General features: G+C 49.6%; 2 protein-coding genes across 3 annotated transcripts in view; one reads left to right on the top strand and one right to left on the bottom strand.

The window, feature by feature from the left end:
* Nucleotides 1-948: 948 nt before the first annotated feature.
* On the top strand, nt 949-12,735 carry CCNI2 (cyclin I family member 2). Of its 2 annotated transcripts, XR_010885649.1 has the most exons (8): nt 949-1,007; nt 1,424-1,573; nt 2,622-2,756; nt 3,513-3,587; nt 4,818-4,958; nt 5,968-6,198; nt 7,014-8,472; nt 9,498-12,735. XR_010885649.1 is itself a non-coding variant. In XM_067304943.1 (7 exons), the coding sequence occupies exons 2-7, from the start codon at nt 1,460-1,462 to the stop codon at nt 7,419-7,421; spliced, it is 1,104 nt and encodes a 367-aa protein (XP_067161044.1). In that variant the 5' UTR covers nt 949-1,007; nt 1,424-1,459; the 3' UTR covers nt 7,422-12,735. The 2 variants fall into 2 exon arrangements, 1 of the variants encoding a protein (XP_067161044.1); XM_067304943.1 differs by having other exon boundaries at nt 7,014-12,735.
* A 1,515-nt stretch (nt 12,736-14,250) lies between these two features.
* SEPTIN8 (septin 8) overlaps nt 14,251-17,592 on the bottom strand; it is a 39,139-nt gene continuing 35,797 nt past the window's right edge. The window contains exon 10 of the mRNA XM_067304942.1: nt 14,251-17,226. Coding sequence (XP_067161043.1) covers nt 17,223-17,226 — 4 coding nt within the window. The 3' untranslated portion in view covers nt 14,251-17,222. The remainder of the gene's footprint in view (nt 17,227-17,592) is intronic.

Genomic DNA, 17,592 nt, shown 5'->3' with positions numbered 1-17,592 from the left:
AGGAGAAGAGGCAGTGGGTTTTGCCAAGGCAGTGATTGGTGGTCGGGAAGGGGTAGATCTGGGGAAGGTGCTGAGGGATACCACGGTTTTCACCGTGTGAGAATTTCAGCCCGATCCCGGGGCGTTTGACTCGGCCTAACAGACCGACGGAGGACCTCCGGACCGTTCCTGGGTAGGATGAACCCACGCGGGGTGAGACAACGTTTACGCTGGAAGTACCAGACAGCTCAGACCGGGAAAGCTGTGAATGCAGTAAAACCATTCCTTGGGAATCGAGCTGGCCCTTCCCGGGACAAGCGTGTTGGCATTAGGCGGTCCTGCCGTGGGTCGGCGGCCGCACGTCTCGTGCCCTCGATGCGGGCGGCTCGGTCCGTACGAAAGCGGAAACGGACCTTCTCCCCGCTCGGGCCTTTTCCCACGACGGCGGCTTGGTTCTACGACTGCGCCGAGCTCGTTTAGTCGAGGCGCTCTGGCAGCGCCGGTGCAGCGCAGCGGGGCGCCGAGGGCACGAGCTCGCCCCGAAACCTGCCAGGAGGCAGCGGCTGCCTCCCCTCGCGGCACGGCGTGGGCCAGGGCCGCCCCCTCGCACCCAGCGCCCACTCACCCACCCGCCCGCCTCGGGGACCCCCGGAGCAAGCGGCGCTGAGCCGGGACGGGGCTGGGATGGGACCGGGGGTGGGACGGGATGGGGCAGGGACAAGACGGGGCGGGACGAGCCCAGACGGGGCGGGACGGGACGGGACGGGGCGGACCGAGCCGGGACGGGGCGGACCGAGCCGGGGCAGGGACGGGACGGGCCGAGCCCGGACGGGGCGGGCGGAGCCGGGGCGGGTCCCGCCGCGCGCAGCCGCCGATCGTGCCGGGGCGCTGCCGCCCCTCCCGCAGCACCGGGCCGAACCGGGCCGGGCCGGGCAGAGCCGAGCTCCCGCCGCCGCCGCCGCCCTGCCGGGAGCCCCCATGCGCGGCCGGCCGCGGCCCGCACCCCCGGCGCGGCCCCCCCCGGGCGGGTAAGGAGGCGCCGTCGGGGGGAAGCGGGGTCCGGCCCCGCAGCGCAGCGCGGCGGTTAAAGGGCTCCGGGGAAGGCTCTGAGCCGGGATCACCGAGCCGCCCCAGTCCCGGCGGGGCATCTCCCGCGGAAGCTGCAGAGCAGCTGCGTGGCCGGGACCGAGCAACGCCGGGGTGGGTGTGTGTGTGTGGGGGGGGGGGGGGGGAATGGGCCACGCCGTCGTTCAGCCGTCGTTCAGCCGCCTGACCCGTTTTCCTTCGGGCGGCAGACCTGCTCTTTCCCCCTTGCAACGGGGCAGGAGCAGCCCCGAGAGCCGAGTTAGCGCCCAGCCTGCGGGCGGCGCCGGGCGCGGGGATCGCAGCCCGCTCGGGGGGCGGCGGCGGCGGCGCCTAACGACTCTGCCCTCGCTTTTGACAGCGGCTCCCGCCTGGGAAACTGGCTCGCAGAGCTGCTATGAAGTGCCCCGGCCCTTCGGAGAGCCTGAGGCTTGCCCTCTTCCTGGAGAACGCCCTGGCCAGCGAGGCTAGGATTTGGAAAGTGCCGGTTTTCCAGGACCTCATCCTGAAGGTATTCTCCCCTGTCCGCTTTGGAAGCACCTAAGGTGCTGTGCGGGATGCAGCGCGAGTCCTGCCAGCTGGTCCACCTGAATGCAAAAGTCATCTTACCTGGACTCAGCTTAAGGACTGGAGGGGAGGAGGGTCTGTGTTTCTCTCATCCTACATCTTATGCACCATTTAAACCATGATTTAGAGATGCTTTGCATTTTGTTTTGACTCAGCCAGTTTTGGGAACGCTGGTGGAGCAGGCAGGTAAGAGCAGACTCTAAATCAAGGGTTTTAGCCATAAATAAAAATGTCACATTACAGTTAAGTGTGCTCTACTACTTTGTAGTTCTCTCCTTCTTTGAGTTCCACGTGTTCAAATGGGAGAAGAGAATTCAGTGAGGGCTAACAGAAACCAGCCCCGTTCCTGGCTGTTAAAGTGAGTCCGTCAGTTATCATAGGAAGCTACAACACTCAAGGTCCTTCCATGTACAGTGGAAATAGCGAGGCTCAGTTGCTGTTGTAAGGTGCTTCAGATCCATGGAATAATGCACAAAACTGCCCTGAAAGCCTCGTCCCTTTTTCGCAGTAGTGTAGAAATGCTATTTTTACAAGGTATTTTTATTACCAAACAAAGCAAAATAGCAAAATGGATAATGTGAAAACTTAATGTTAAGCAAATTAGTGGTAAACGTTACCTGTTCTGTGCGGCTGCTCAGCCCTTTCAGCTACTCTTACATTAATGTTCGAATGCATGCCACGGACCGTCTACGGCGTTGTAATGGCAGCAAGATTAAAGTCTTTCCTCTCTCCTGAATGCGGCTTCAAATAAGATATAAGGCTAGAGCCTGGCTGACTGGGCAACACGCACAAGTGCTCAAAACCGCTCCGGAGTTTGGTCTTTCCTTCGCTGTGTAGACACAGCCAACAACTTCCTTCATTTCAAGCCTCCAGACATCTGAAATGTTAATTAGAGCACTTAGAATGATTTGAGTCTTCCTTTGGAGATATGTTAACAAAATCATCAAAGGACTAATTGTATTTTTTTTTTTAACTTTGTTTCTTCCCTTCAGGGTACAGATATCTCTCTGTTGTGTTACGAGAAAGCGGTTCTCTGGATTGCAGAAATAAGCTCTCAGTTCCAGTTTTACCCTGAAACATTTGCCTTAGCTATCAGCATCCTTAACCGGTTACTGGCATCAGTAAAGGTAGAGAATCTCTATCAGCTTTTTTTTTTTCCCCTGGCTAGCTTACTGATTGGACATATAAGGGATATGAAATCAGTTTACACCCAAAGCAGATACTGCTGTTTGGCAGCAGATTTAGGAAGCAGTCGGGATCTTTGCTCGGGAAGGCTTTTAAGCACACAGACTCGAGTGTGTGCTGAGGTTCCCCTGATTTACACTCCTTAGTAGAGGTGTTTGTAGGAATTGTAGTCCAAATGCTGTGAGAAACACAAGGAACTCATTATCACCCGGTTGCCTCTGCTAAACAGAAAACATTTTCACTATCACTTTTAATATTTCAGTTGTGAAACCACTATTTTTACCCAAACTGTGGGCCCCTCTTTTTCTGCCATTGAAGTGACAGCAAAGTTATGAGTAGAGTTGAATCTTGCTGCTCAGTTCTGTTTAGGTCTATACTGGCATTTGGCAAAAGCATATTAATTAATATCTTACTTAGCTGAGAAGAGGAATAATACTGCATTGCAGATACTTGGCACTGCCTAGTCAAAATCGTGGGGTACCTTAATAAAATTTGGAGCAAGAAGAGGATTTGTTTTGTTTCACTTTGTATTTTCTTGCTGTTTCCAGCTTCAAATGACTCTTACTGCAGCTAAACTAATTCAGAAGCAACTGTAACCTAAATGAAAGTTTGAAACTCGTGTGTCTGTAGTAGAATGGCAGTTATTTCCCCCAAGACTGTTATCTTCTCTGCTCAGTGTTCTCTTCTTCTCCCTTCAGGCCCAATTAAAGTATCTTGAGTGCATAGCAATTTCCTGCCTCGTCCTTGCAGCAAAAACCAATGAAGAAGATGAGGTCTGTATGTTTAATTTTAAATGCACTAAACTCATCTCTGGTTGTTTTCAAGTTATTTGTAGTGCCAAGTCTTTTAACAAGTTGGGCATAATGAAAACATGTGAACTTGGTTACCCTAAGTAATTCCTAAGGGGGATAACAGCAACATTTCCAGTTCTGTTTCATCATTGTTTGGAAAAGCTGCGACTTGGATGGATGAAGGATTGTGTTTACTTCTGTAGGGGATCTGTTTCCCTCCTCTGCCCCTTCTCCCCCTTCAGAATCCACCGCTTGCAGCAGAGCTTGGTTCGGGGGTGCAGTCAAGGTGTGCATGTACAGTTTTGTGCTCACGAGCATTGGTAGTTCTGTTCTGGTAGGTCCTGGGAGGGTAAGGTAGGCAAGACAGAGCAGAGGTTTTTCAGAGGAAGCTTAAAACAGATGAGTCTGCTTGGAGTCCAGACTGGTTACCGAACGTCTTGAGGAAATGACTCAGGCCCGCACCTCAAGGTGAGCATGCAAAATCAGCAACCACACGTGTAAGCGTGAGACTGCATAGGATAATTATCCAGTGCTTACAGCTAAAATTTTGTGTCAGAAATGCACTGATAGACTTCCATGAGCCAAACAGTCCTTGAAAAGCATTTCAGATTGCATTTCTCCCCTTTCCTTCATTCCATTTTGAAAAAGAATGGCTGTGAGTTACAGCCAGAAACCTAGGAGTTGGAGTCAGACATGCGTTTCTCCTTGAATTTCTGCTGCAGTGAAATGCTCTTCAGAGCCTTTTTTAAGATGTGCTATCTTGAGGTTATTCTTCTTTTCCCCTCAGCTAAAAATGAGAAGTTAAGTCAATGACCACAGGAAACAAGACAAGCGCAAACAGCTCTGTAGAACAGGCCAACAGGAAGCCTCCTCCCAGCTCGTCAGGCGAGCGTGAGCACGAACCTGCAGCACAGAGGCAGCGTTTCGGCGGCTCGCAGTGGCCCTGGGAGCCGCCAGCCATCGTTCTTCCCAGTGGCCTGGGTTTGCAGCCAGGTGCCCTGTGAGGAGCGTGGCCAGTCCTTGGTTAGGATGGGAGTTACCTAGGAGAGCGGTGCTCCTCACTGAGCACTCTGCGTAGCGTTTTGGGATGTGTACAGGCTTGTTAGATCCCTCTGCAATACACAGAAACGCACACAGCTCTGTGTAGGAAGTTGTCTTCTTTATTTTTTAAGGTTTTCTTTTTTTTTTTTTTTTTTTTTTTTTTAAATACAGGTAATACCATCGGTGAAGATGCTCGCAGTGCAGAGTGGTTGTAAACGCTCTCCAGCTGAGATCTTGAGAATGGAAAGAATTATACTAGATAAGCTTCACTGGGATCTTTACACAGCAACACCAATGGATTTCTTAAACATTGTAAGCACTAAGTTTTGCAAAGTTTAAATTAATTATTTCATTTAAAGAAACAGCTCATTTATCAAATAAGACTAGAAAACATAGATGCGCGCACATACACACATACACATTCTTCCCAAGAGGCTTTGCAAGCCGCCTGGTTTTAGCTATCTGCAAGTCTTTTGAAGAATGTTACAGTGAATTTCTTTAAATGTACTAATATTTAAAACCTTTCTTCTTTTTTTTCCAAAAAAATTTACTCCCATTTTTAAAGGACAACTAAAATGGATGTTAAAAAGATTCTCATAATGCTATACGCCATTTTTTTAATACACACTGCAAAAATATTTCTAACTCTTTCCACTCTATTAATACTGTACATAAAAAGCTGTCAGTTTTGCTACATTTCACACACAGGTCTTCTTAAACCATTTTCCTTTTCATCCCACTAATAATTCACCCTTGTTTTAGGCAATTAGACCATCCCATTCTGGCACTTAGTTCACATTGCAGTTGCTAAATATTTGATAGAAACAAACTGCATCTTCAAGAAACGATCATGTGCTAGTAAGGCAAAAATCGTGTGATAGGAAAACATCCTGGATCCCTTTATATGGTAATGTGCAAATATTAAGCCATCTCAGGCTGCTGATTGTGAGAACTGCCTCTCCTTAGGTGCTTGTTTCCTCAGTAAATTCAGAGTACAATCATAATTATTGGGATACTCCATTTGTATCTGCTGTCCTGAATTGACTGAATCTCCTAGATAGCAATCTGGATAACGTAGAAACTTCAGAAATTGTTAGGAAACACAGACCTTTTACATTCATTATAAGCTCAAAAACAGTTCAATGGTTGGCAAGTACAAACACAAAACACAAAAAAGGGGGAAAACCCTCTAGGCGTCCTGATATGAGTCAAAATTAGTCTGTACTTCTGGTTGATAACATATGAAAACATACAAAGTTCACTGACCTCTGCTTTTTTAAAATATATATATATATATATATATATTTAATCTTCTCTCCAGTTCCATGCCATGGTGATGTCCAACTGGCCCCATCTACTAAACGGGCTGCCTCAGATGAATCCTTCCCGCCATGTCGCATTCTTGACCAAACAGCTACAGCACTGTATGGCGTGCCACCAACTATTGCAGTTTAAGGGCTCCACATTGGCTTTGGTGATCATCACCTTGGAGCTGGAGAGGCTGACTCCTGATTGGTTTCCTGTCATTACTGATCTGCTAAAAAAAGCACAGGTAGGAGTCAAAATGGCCTTTGATCACAAATCTGAGGCCAGGACATCAATAAATTAATTGATAAATTGGATTTACAACCAACATTGCACTTCAGCAGACTTCCGAGAAGCGTGTCCATGTTCTGCCTTTGCTGCAGGCCTTGCTAGTGCGAATGGAAGCGGAAATAAAACTGCAGTTGGGGGCTGGGACTGGGGAAAGGGCCTTCCCTTTGGCAGGGAAGGGAGGTTTCCAAAAGAGCTTGGCCGCAGACAGCTCCCGGTCTCCTGAACAGGGAGGAGATTCTCCCACAACGGGAGTGTCTGAGAACACCTAAAAATCTGCCCACCCATTTTGTCCTCAGGTTCTCACTGAGGACTGCAAGGACTTCTCAGTGCAGTTACATTGCTTTAAAATATAATCAGTTTGGCTTCCAATGACGTACATGTTAAAGGTCAGCTCTGCTTCTTTAAACTTTTCTCTCGTTCCACAAAACACATGCTTTTCAATAGATCGTATACCTAGAAGGCAAAAGACCTGGGTTGCCCACTTACCATAGATTCATCTTCTGGCCTTGAATTTGGCTCAGATAACCTAGCCTTCCTCTGTCACTCCTGGCTGTCATAGCCTCATCAAAGGAGAGGGAGAGCTTGCCCACCTTTCGTGTAGTAGCCCAGGATCTCCTGCTCCGGTGTTTTGCATCAGGGCTAAGATGGACCTATTGACTCCCGTATAGCCTGTCCCTCCCCTCTCTCTCCAGTTACACAGTTATGGGAGCACTGGCCAGAACAGAGAGTAATTTGTCACGAGCTTACAAAGAATCTGTATTTTCCTTACAGGTTAACAGCACCAAGTTCATCCACTGCAAGGAGCTTGTGGATCAAGAGCTAATGCGCTTGCAGCCATCCAATGCTATTTATATTTTTTATCCCATCAGTCAAGCCATCCAGGCCCATCCCACGGCAAGGTTACCCTGCCATTCCTCTTCTGAATGGGAGAATTCCCATCAAGCGAGGCTGAGGGTCACCGTAAGCCAGCCGGTTTCAGCAGCTTTCACACCTCCTGCAGCCCAAATTCCTGATGACGCCATGGAGACAGATGAATACTATGATGGGTTCAGGCACCTGTACAGTGAGGACGGGGGAGCGGATAGCGGGAGGGGGAGCGCGGGCAGCTTGTGCCCTCAGCTGAGGCCTGGAGAAGGCAGCTCCCCGTGTCCTCCCTTACAGCCGCTGGAAAGGGACTAGCGGAAACTTTCCTGCCTCGGAAGCAGCGACTGCAGAACCAGGACGTCCCGGCGAACAGAAGAGCCGACGCAACAGAGCAAAAGGACTGCTTTGTTTTTTCAGAGGATAACGACAACACGGTGTTATCTTCCATATCCTTCCTAAATAGTGTTTGCTACCCCCAGTCTTTAACATCATTTAAGTACAGAAAGTTGGGGAGAGGAGGGACTCGCAATCCTACAACTCAGGGATCAGTTCAGCAGAGGGCTACATACTGCACCAGAGAGAACCAAAGGCCTTGGAGTGGGGTTGTTTTGTTTTTTGTTTTTTTTTTTTAATAGTTGTGATGAAACGTGCCAGATTCAGCATTTCATCCAGCTCGTTGCATTGTTCTCCTGTCAAAGCGAATCTGATTTACCCCACGGGAGATGAAAGAGGAGCTACCATCGAGGAAGGGGCAGCTTCCACTGCTGGTTCCATACGAAGAAGTCCCAGGTGGGACCAAGGTTTTGATTTAATAGTGAAAAGACCAGGAGCCCAAACTTGCAGTTTTTCCTAAGGCCTTAGCCTGCGGTCCTGGGGTCTGGGGGCTGTGCTCCTGCCTGGTTAACTACTAAAGACCCAGCGCAAACTCCTACGTGCTGCGGGAAAAGCCTTCTCGCGCGGCCCTCGCACACCAGCTTGTGCTGTGCAGGTTTTTTGTTTTGTCTTGCCAGACAGGACCATGCAAAATGCCTTTAACTAATTCCCCCTGCCCCCAAAATTAGTTTTTGTTAACAGCTAATTTCCATAGCAAAACAGTTAAACTGACCTTTGTAGTCTGTCGAAGTCTCTACTGCACTTTTAAAACCAGCCTTACACTTTTTTTTAATAAAGGTTAATTTAAAAAAACTTTTTTTTCCCCAATAGGGCCAGCATTTTTAAGCTGTTTTGTTCTAACAGTTTGAAGGTATAATCCAAACAATACTGTCCAGGTAGCAACCCGCCACCTGCAAGTCCTCGCACAGAAAGACAAGGTTTTCATACAGACCTGCGTCGGCTAAATGCCGAGCGGACGTCTCAATGACATAGGGTGAGTAAATGGGACAGGGACGAGACGGGAGCGAGGGCTCAGATGCCCAAGTGCCTTGTTCTAACATCCCTTGCTCTGCTAGGCAGCAGCGCGCATCCGTGCGGGAAGAAAGTTTCTGGCCCTCCTTCTCCTGGTTCCTTGTCCCACCTTCTAGGAGCGAAATTCCTGAGCTTTGGGTCGTGCAGGACTGCTGTCCCGCGCGGCTCTGACAGCAGAGACGACTTCCCAAAGTATTGCACTAGCTGTTGCCGGAACCGGCACTGAGAAAAGCGGGTGTTGCGTGGCTGCAGGGAGAAAGCCAAGCTTTTCTTTTTAAACTGCGAAGAAAGCCGTGCTTTAGCGTTCCAAAAAGAAGCGCTCAATACTAAAGGCTTAAGTGCAGATTACAGGGATGAGCTGATGGGATCTGGAGCAGCACTGAAACCCAAGGAGGGCGGCGAGCAAAGTCAGAGCTATTGCAAACTGTGCGCTGCATGGGGGAGCTGTGCTGGCACCACGCTCACTGCTGGGAGCCAGACTCGGGGCGCTCGTTTAGACCAGACGAGGTTTAGGAGGCGCCTGCGGGCCAGGCAGCGGCCTGCTCGGATGCTGCTTACTGATCCTGCCCGAGCACCGGGGGGAGGTTTTCGTTTTGTGGCGGGGCTCTTCCCTCCCGCCGCGCGGCACCTGCCTTTGCTGTCACAAGCTGCGACTTTTGGAGGCAGCAAGGCGTCTTTTGGAGCGTTCGTTAAATAAAACACAGCCTCAGTCCGCGCGTTCGCAGCACCCTCCTTTAGGACTCCAGCTGCAAGCAGACACCAGAGGTCCTTGCGGGACGCCAGGGTGGGTCATGTCTACTTCTCTTTTGCTTCCCCTCCTTTCTTACGCCCCATCTTAAGCACCTTCACCGGCTGCATTAGCCGATGACTTAGCAGCAAAGCTGCACACGTGGCCTTTAACGTGCTGCAGCTTTGTACCGTCTCGCTGCGCGCAGCAGCTCATCTCCTCCAGCTCCGAGCCCCTGCATATGGTTTCTTGCCCTTCAGCTGGATGACGCGTGTTGGAAACCACGACCAAACCTCCTGCTCCAAACTTCTGCGGATCGGCGTGGTCAGGGCTCACAAGCGCGCATCGCGTTGGGGTTTCGTTCTCGAGGATGAGCTCAGTGCAGGACTTCCCAGGACAGGGCCGAGGGCAGGAGCAGCGCTGGAAGGTGAGCGGCAAAACCCGGCGCCTTCCCGCTCCCCCCGATCCCGCGCAGCCCCCTCCGCGCCCCTCCACCCGTGCTGGAGCTCGAGAAAGGAGCCACCAAACCCAACGCTTCTGCTCGGCCGCAGCGGGTTAGAAGCATCGCTTCCCGCAACCCTTCCACCCTGTTTTGGCTGCCAATTTCCAGGGAAAACCTTCACCTTGCAAATCGGGGGAGTAGCTGAAGCTTTCAGACAGGCCTGCAACAAACTCGGATCTGAGGATTTTTCAATAATGTTCCCAAAGGAAAGCTGCTTTCATCAGATATTTAAGATTTGCGGCCCCGCTCGCCCATTACGAGCACCACGAGCGTGGACGGTGCGGCGGCTGGGCATCACCTCCGCCAAAAGCAGGCGGACTGCTAAAATCCCGGTGAGGTGCAGCGCTCGGAAGGGGACGCCTTTGGCTGTTGCAGGCTCTCAGATGCCTGCAGTTGCCACCACCGCGTAAGCAAACCCGCAATTGCACTGCAAGTCGCCTACAGTAAATATCCAAGGAATTGTTTTGTCCTTCAGGAAGTTTTCTGACCGACACCGTCGCTGTACATCGATGCTGAGATTTGGAGTCAACCAAAACACGGATGTGAAACAAGCATTAAATCACCTGCAGAAACACTGACACCCAGACCCGAGTCACCCCAACCCCCACGTTTCTCGTTCATGAAACACATACCGTGGAAAGTTAAAGCAAGTCGCATTAAAACAGCTACATTCAAGGAAAGAGACACCTTAATTCGGACCAGTATTCACCAGAGTATTTCAAATAATAACCCTGACTTTTTAGCCATTACTTACAGCGTGTGGGTGGCCTAAAAGGAGGCTCCATTTATATCTACGGCTGCCCAAATGAAGCTGCTTCTATGGTCAGAGAATTGACCAGGATACAAGAAAACAGCAGAGGGAAGAGCAACCTTCACCGTTAGCCATCTGCTGTATTGCAGGTTTCCAAAGAAAGCGGCCCATGCAGAAGCCAGACAGCGACGCAGCCCGGCTCAGCGCATCCCGTCTGCCACCGCCCCGCCTGGCGCTGCGACAAGCGGAAAGCCTTTGGCGTGCTCAGTCCTTGGGGCCACCTTGGCATCTCACTTGCGGGGTCACCTGTAAACGCCTTGACTGGTTTTAATCCCGTTTGAGCAGTACTTACGGTTCGAGTCTTTCAGAACGCAGAAAGGGACGGTTACGCGGGGCGATGCGTTAGCTCGTGGCAGATTTCGGCAACCCCCCGCGTTCCTCCTTAGCGTGGCGAGCGCGTCGAAGCCCCTACGTGGCCCTGACCGCTGCGGTCACGGCGCCGAACAGAGCTTAATCAGATCTTCCGAGACATTCGGAAAAAAGCTTTTATTCCCAAAACGCCTGCCCGGCTGGGAGTCTAACTCGACCACCCCGGATTGAAGTGTCGCCACCGGAATCGGATTGCTTTGCCTTAAAAGAGAACGCGCACGGGTGTGAAACAGAGTCCTTAAGGAGAAAGCAAAAGGCATCGTGGCACGGCTCAGCCGCTGGGCGCCGGCTGCCGCGGGTCCCAGCAAACGCGCCGAACGCGGAGCTGGAGGAGGCGGACGTGCAGCGCCAAGCTCATCCCCGCCGAAAGTCCGGTCGGCCCCCGACGCCGCTCCCGAGAGCCCGATTTGGAGGTTTCCAGGCTACGTACCTGTTGCGCTCGGGCGCGTTTCCACGGTCCAACTTACGGCGAGGGCAGCGCGAGGTTTCAGCGCCCGGCCCCTAGGAAGCCCCCGAGGGCAGGAGCTCGCTCTGGCCCCAGCGCCTGCGCGCTGCCCTGCCTCCTCTCCGCAAACCCGGGGCTCCTTGGGGGCTCCGGTCACACGGGTCACAACTCCAGCCCGCCCCGTCCTCAGCGGGACCCGGCTCCGCCACGCGGGGCAGGTCCTGCCGAGGACGGGTTTTCCCCGCGCCCCGGCCGTGCCGCGGGGCGCAGAGCTGCGCCGGCGCATGCCGCAGCCAAGGGAGCATTTTACACCCAAATACACACAGTAATGGGAAACTGGAATAACAGCGAGCGTTGTGAACTCGGACAGCAAACATATTTAATGTACGAAACGTGTTTTTGACATACGTTCATTTAACAAGTCAGTTTTGTTTTTATTAAACGTGACTTTGGTACAAGCAGGTCATTCCTGCGATTAGTTTACAAGTTTTAAACCAAAACCAAAACCATATGGCTTCACTGTATTCCTGTGCAAAGTTAGGGAGGGGCACAGATATGACTGCTTTTTTCTTTGCTTTTTTTTCCCCCCTTTTTAACAGGCATTTGCCTACCGGGAAGCCCATCTGTTACAAATACAGACCCCACAGCCAGGAACTCCGAGTCTCCGGCTGCAAACTGCTTCCCCTCCATTAACAAACGGCATTTCGTCGTCCTTTCGCCGGGCTCCGCTACCACCGCGCGCACAGCCGGCACAGCGGGAGGAGTGCGGCCCGGTGAGGCAGAGCCGCCCGGCATCCGAGAGCCGGGCAGGGAACTTTGGGAAGGGGGGTTAAGCCAAGGCACGTGCGTTATCCCTACGAAAACGGAACACGTGAAGGGTTGGGAGATTTTGGTTACGGAAGCCGTAAGTCTCCAGGGGAAAGCTAATAGCGAGTTATTGCTAGTGAATGCCGGGATGGTTGGTTAAGGCCATTAAAAGGTTCCCGTTACGATCCCAAGCCACAGCGAGGAGAGGAGCAAACGAAAATCCCATTACGACAACAGTTTCCGCAGCGAGCTGAAAACTGGTCTCGCGCTCATGCCACGTTGCTCCTCTTCCGCTTGGCAGTTTGGTCACAGTGTTAAACACTTTGCGTGGGTTCTCACCCCGAGATTAGTGTCTTGGGTTAAGTGCAAGCCATGCAGCCGCCTGAATTAGCAATTTATCTTTTGGCAAGTAGCTTAGATTTCAACTTTATCAAGAAACCTGATCAAGCCAACTTTTCCCAATCGAGAGACACAACGCGTCTTAGTCCTTGCTATATAATCTCTTCTGTGCAATATATTGCAAGCATTAAGGTGAAAGCACCAATTAATTTCTTCTGCATGAGATGTTTTGGCCTTAATAAATCTTCTAATTAACATGTCTTCCTGATGTTATGGAGCACGCACCGGGAAGACTAAAAAAGCTACAGAAAGAACAAAAGAGAATCAATACTTAACTTTCAGTTATTTACATTCAGTGTAGACAGCATGAAAGGTCAAAGTACAACTCCATCGTATGCCGCCTGATAACCTGCGGGGTGGGGTACGTAGGAGACATATCTGCCTTTAAACCATCCCAGCGTGGGGAAGCTTTTATAGCAGCCAAGCTCTTGTTTGGAATTGGTAACCGGAGGGGTGATCTACAGTTTTAACGAGGAAGGAGTGCTGGAAGAGAGCACCTGAGAAATCGGGGATTACGGAGACGTGCTGTGGGAAGAGGCGCGGAGCAGCCTCCGTCTCCCGTCCGCCCCACTTTCGCCTCGACCGCGGCCAATCGGGACCGGCAGCCCCCCGTCAAGGCCCCGCTTCTTCAGAAGCGGTAGAAGAAGGAGAGCATCCACCTCGCTGCAGGAGTGTTTTTATCCACCTCACTGCAGGAATGTTTTTAGTAATACTATTTTGCATTTCTCATCCCTCTGCAAGCAATTTTAGGAGCTTTATACGCACATTAATGAATGAATAATCTTAACATCACTCCCGTAGAGAAGCAGTGACAAGGTACGTTGCCCCAGCTGACCACGTGCCCCATCTTTCAGAGGAGCAGCTGCTCTGCCCCCTTACGTGTTCCCTGCTAGTTCTCATGTACCTGGACGCGCTCCCTCTTCTCTGGTCTCCTATAACATTTGGTTTTAAAAGTATTTGGAGGGAAAGAGTTGCAAAGCATTTCAGAGAGACCGCTTGGCATCAACTGCTCGTCCCTAGCAAGGCTTATCCGTCAAAAGCGCAAGGGGCTCAAGCGACGGGAACGGGCTGCGCACCAGGCGAGCAGAACCGCCCCCCGCCTTTGAAACAAGCTGCATTTTAAACGTAAAAAGCAAAGATCCCTCTTGCACAAACCAACTCCTGCAGCACCGGCACAGCCCTCTCGTTTCTAACGAGTTTTCGGAGGCGGCCGGCACCACCGACTTGTTTTTGCTCTTGCAACGGGGGGGGCGCAGAACCCGCTTCGGTCGGCAGCACGGCTTCAGCAGAGGCTGCGCATCCGCCAGACTCCCCCTTCCGCTCCGTCCTGTCCAAGGACGGATCGATCTCACAGTCCGGTGGCAAACCAAAATCGGAGAGAGACTAGATACACCAAATAGGCAGCAATGCCCCACAGGACACGCACCAAAGCCAGGTAAACCTCCATCAGCCAACCTCCCCGAACCGCCGCCGCCGAATTTCTCCCCGGACCGGAGATGAGGTGCTGTGCCCACATCCGGCATGAGGCGACGGTCCCTATTTTATTTTGGAAGCCTCCCAGAGGTCACGCAGGAACTGCCGCGATCCAGGGAAGCTTTCAACCACCGCACGTTATCATTGCAATAGAGATCCACTAGATAACAGGGGAAACCCACTGCTAAATAAATGACACCACAAAACTCAAAATAAATGTGAGATTTAATGAAAGAAAAAAAAAAAAGTACAAAGTGAGTGGAAAGAACTGAAAGTCAAAAAAAAAAGAACCAAAAAACAAAGCAGAACAAAACCAAGCGCCCTGACCCGCGGCGAAGGGCGAGCCGTCTCCTCCGCGGCGGCTCCCGAGCGCCCGGGCTTCCTCCCAGCCCAGCCGCCCCGTCTGCGCCTCGCGGCGGGATCTGCTGCGCCCGGCGCCGCGCGGCCCTTCAAAGCACATCGTAAATATGAAAGCAGACAACATACATGGTGGTGAATGTTTACATGATTAAAAAAGAAAGAAAAAAAAGACAGTTTTTCCCATTAATACCAACCTTTTACAGATACATGTATAAAAGAGCTGGACGATGTGCAACTGAACAGCTTCAGTTATGTCTGAAGGGTATTTCTCTTTCACTTCTTATAGCCTACAGCACGTAGGTCTTCAGACTGCAGTGAGATTAGCATCGCAGCGTATCCATAACTTGTTAAATAACAGTAAGATACAGAACTACCCTATATACCACATATTTAATCTCATCTCAGCCCAAAAGGGAAAAAAAAAATCAAGTACTAGAGAAATGAAAAAACAACAACCACCACCACCCCTCAGTCCTGTTGGGGAAAGGGTTAACTGCTCTAAAGAGCTGAGTGGCCGTAATGAAGTTAAGGTCGACAAAACACTACATGGAAAAGGATGTCCGTCACAAAGTCAATGCATATATAATAGTCATCATTAAAATAGTTACATACATTCTGAGCGTCTTCATCAGAAATAGCTGGGAATTTCTCCACAATGCCCATGGATTTTGAAGTTTTTACTCTTTCACTGCTATCGTTACTCTTAACTACCAGCTATTCTAGTGGGGAAAAAAAATCTCTCTCTGATGAGCCAGGTCAGAAAGAAACTATTTGCATAGATGTCGCTGGCAGCAGCACGGGATCAGGAGAAAACTATCGCCTGGAAGCGCGACGGCGACGCAGCCGCTGGCACGCGCCGGGTTGTCGCTGGGGATTTTATTCCAGCCTCCCGCAACGTTGGCCCGCGCGAGGGAAAGCAGGGCACTTACTCATGTGATTAGTGCAGAGTTTCCCATGAGTAAGAACCCAAACCGCGCTCCTCACCTGCCACGCGAGCGGGCTTTAGTCCCCGATTTTGCATCGTCTTCTTGTATGTAACAAGACCTTGCGTTCCTTGTATGCTTCTCTTAGAAAAACGCATTAACCCCCCTAACAACTGACAAGTACTCTTTATAATATATCTAGCTTAGAGGCACAGCCTTAAAAATTAAGTGTTCAGCTTTCAGCAGACTCTTAAGTGCGCATAATTTTTTACTCTTTAAAAAAATGGTCTGTTCTAAAATGTACCTGTGACATTTTCATGAGGTTCTTTCATACAAGCATCAAGCAACACTGACATGATTTTCAGTATATCCATATAAAAGGCCAATGTCCATATGAAAACAGTTCAACACCTGAGTATATATTTATATATATAAAAAGAGCTGCTTTAATGGGATATGCAAGTTAGAGAACCTCATCTTACAATCCAGCAAAACGCTGCCTTCAAACAGACCTGTAAAGGCTCAGATGCAAAGCTGTGCACCTCTATTTAAAAGTCAAATAAGGAATTTGCTAACATATTAAAGACAAATATTAAAAAAAAAGAGAAGCCCTATAACATTAATAAGTAAATAAAAATGCACACACTCACAACTAACACTTAGCCAGCCAGTGTTTTTATAAACTCTAAACACACTACATGGGTACTAACACATTTGCTTCCTTTTAGCCCATTATCTGATGGAATTGGATCTACCTATTTTTCCTTAACAACATAGCTGGTGAGTCTCTATCCCGTTATTGTCCTGCCTCACCACAGAACGGTTGGAGCAGAAGAAAGTAATATTGATCCTAATTATTCCTGTGCGCTCAGCTGCCCAGGAAAGCATGGCTCTGCACGACAGACGTGTTCCAGAAAACACCTTTTAAGAGGAACATAGGGCATCAGCATAAATATCAGCATAAATACTGTGCATAGTTCTCAATATCAGGGGATTCTCCTTGTTAGGCACACGTTTACAGATGCCTTTTTCTGTTTGTTTTGAACAATCTAAAAGTAAAGACGACCGATTAAATAGTTTTTCCACAACAGTAAAACACACTGGTAAATGACAAGTGAAGTTACACAAATCCTGCAATTCCACATTATACAACAACAAACTCCTATGAAAAATCTTCCTAATTAAATGTTCTACTTTAGCTGTAAAGAAAAATCAAAACATTGTCACACGAATTTTATTAACCACTCTCTCTATATATAATTATACATGACATAGAAAGTGTTTAGAGAAATTCAGGATTAAAATATATAATTACTGGAATGAAGGTTACTCAGACGATGATTCCCAGGGCAGAAGTTCTAAGCACTGGGTTTTTCACCCGTTCTAAACTTATTCAGATCAAGAATTTTGTTAGAAAAATAAACGTTTCAGCATTCCTCAGACCTCTCCCCAGAGCTGCGCGCGTACAGGGGAAGGTGTGCGAGGGGACCGAGGGGAAAGGCCAAGCCAGGTCTCCAGCACTCACCTGAGCCAGGAAAAATAATCTAGAAAGCAAGGATTTAGCCAGTGGGTAAGAGGAGCTCAGACAGTTATGGTCACCTTATACATGGCTGCTTAATCGCTAGGTTTAGAACAGAGCTGCTCCTCGCTTTTGGGATTAGTTGACTTTGTTTAAACAAAAAGAAAAGAAAAGTTATGCGGTAAGTTTACTTCCTTAAAACCTACTGATAAGTTAACAGCAAGTCGTTACACTGCCAGCACGGAAGATGCTCATTTTCTCTTTCACTTTGGTCCACTCACACACTGTTATGACAGAAGGATCACAAGGTGGGAAACGCAAGCAACTTAACACACGAAAGTACCAAGTCCGCTCTTGGCCTGAAAGTCTGTGTGTGATTAACTGAAAGAAACAAAACAAAAACAAAAAAGCATGAATTAAAGTTATGAAAATTAAACAAAAGCAAAATGTAGTGAAACACGTTACAGAAAAAGGCCACGCACAGAAGGCACCTGGAGCACGGCTGGCGCCTGCAGACCCACCGGACAGAGCAAGCGCCCCGTCGGCACCGGCACCAGCACGCACAACACACAACCTCAGCAAACGTGTTCTTCCCCCTCAGCTCCCGCAATTCTCCCATCTCCCTTTTTGATTTATTTTAGTAGCTTTTTTAAAAAAAAAAAAAAAAAGCTACTAAAATCCCTATGCTGAAACATGAGATAAGAGATTCAACTACCTTTTTTAATACCAAAACATGGAAAATTACCT

Source organism: Apteryx mantelli, chromosome 14 (assembly GCF_036417845.1).
Source record: "Apteryx mantelli isolate bAptMan1 chromosome 14, bAptMan1.hap1, whole genome shotgun sequence".
In the NCBI taxonomy this organism is placed as follows: Eukaryota; Metazoa; Chordata; class Aves; order Apterygiformes; family Apterygidae; genus Apteryx; species Apteryx mantelli.
The sequence above is the reverse complement of the archived record's forward strand: the minus strand, read 5'-3'. Positions and strand labels throughout refer to the sequence as shown.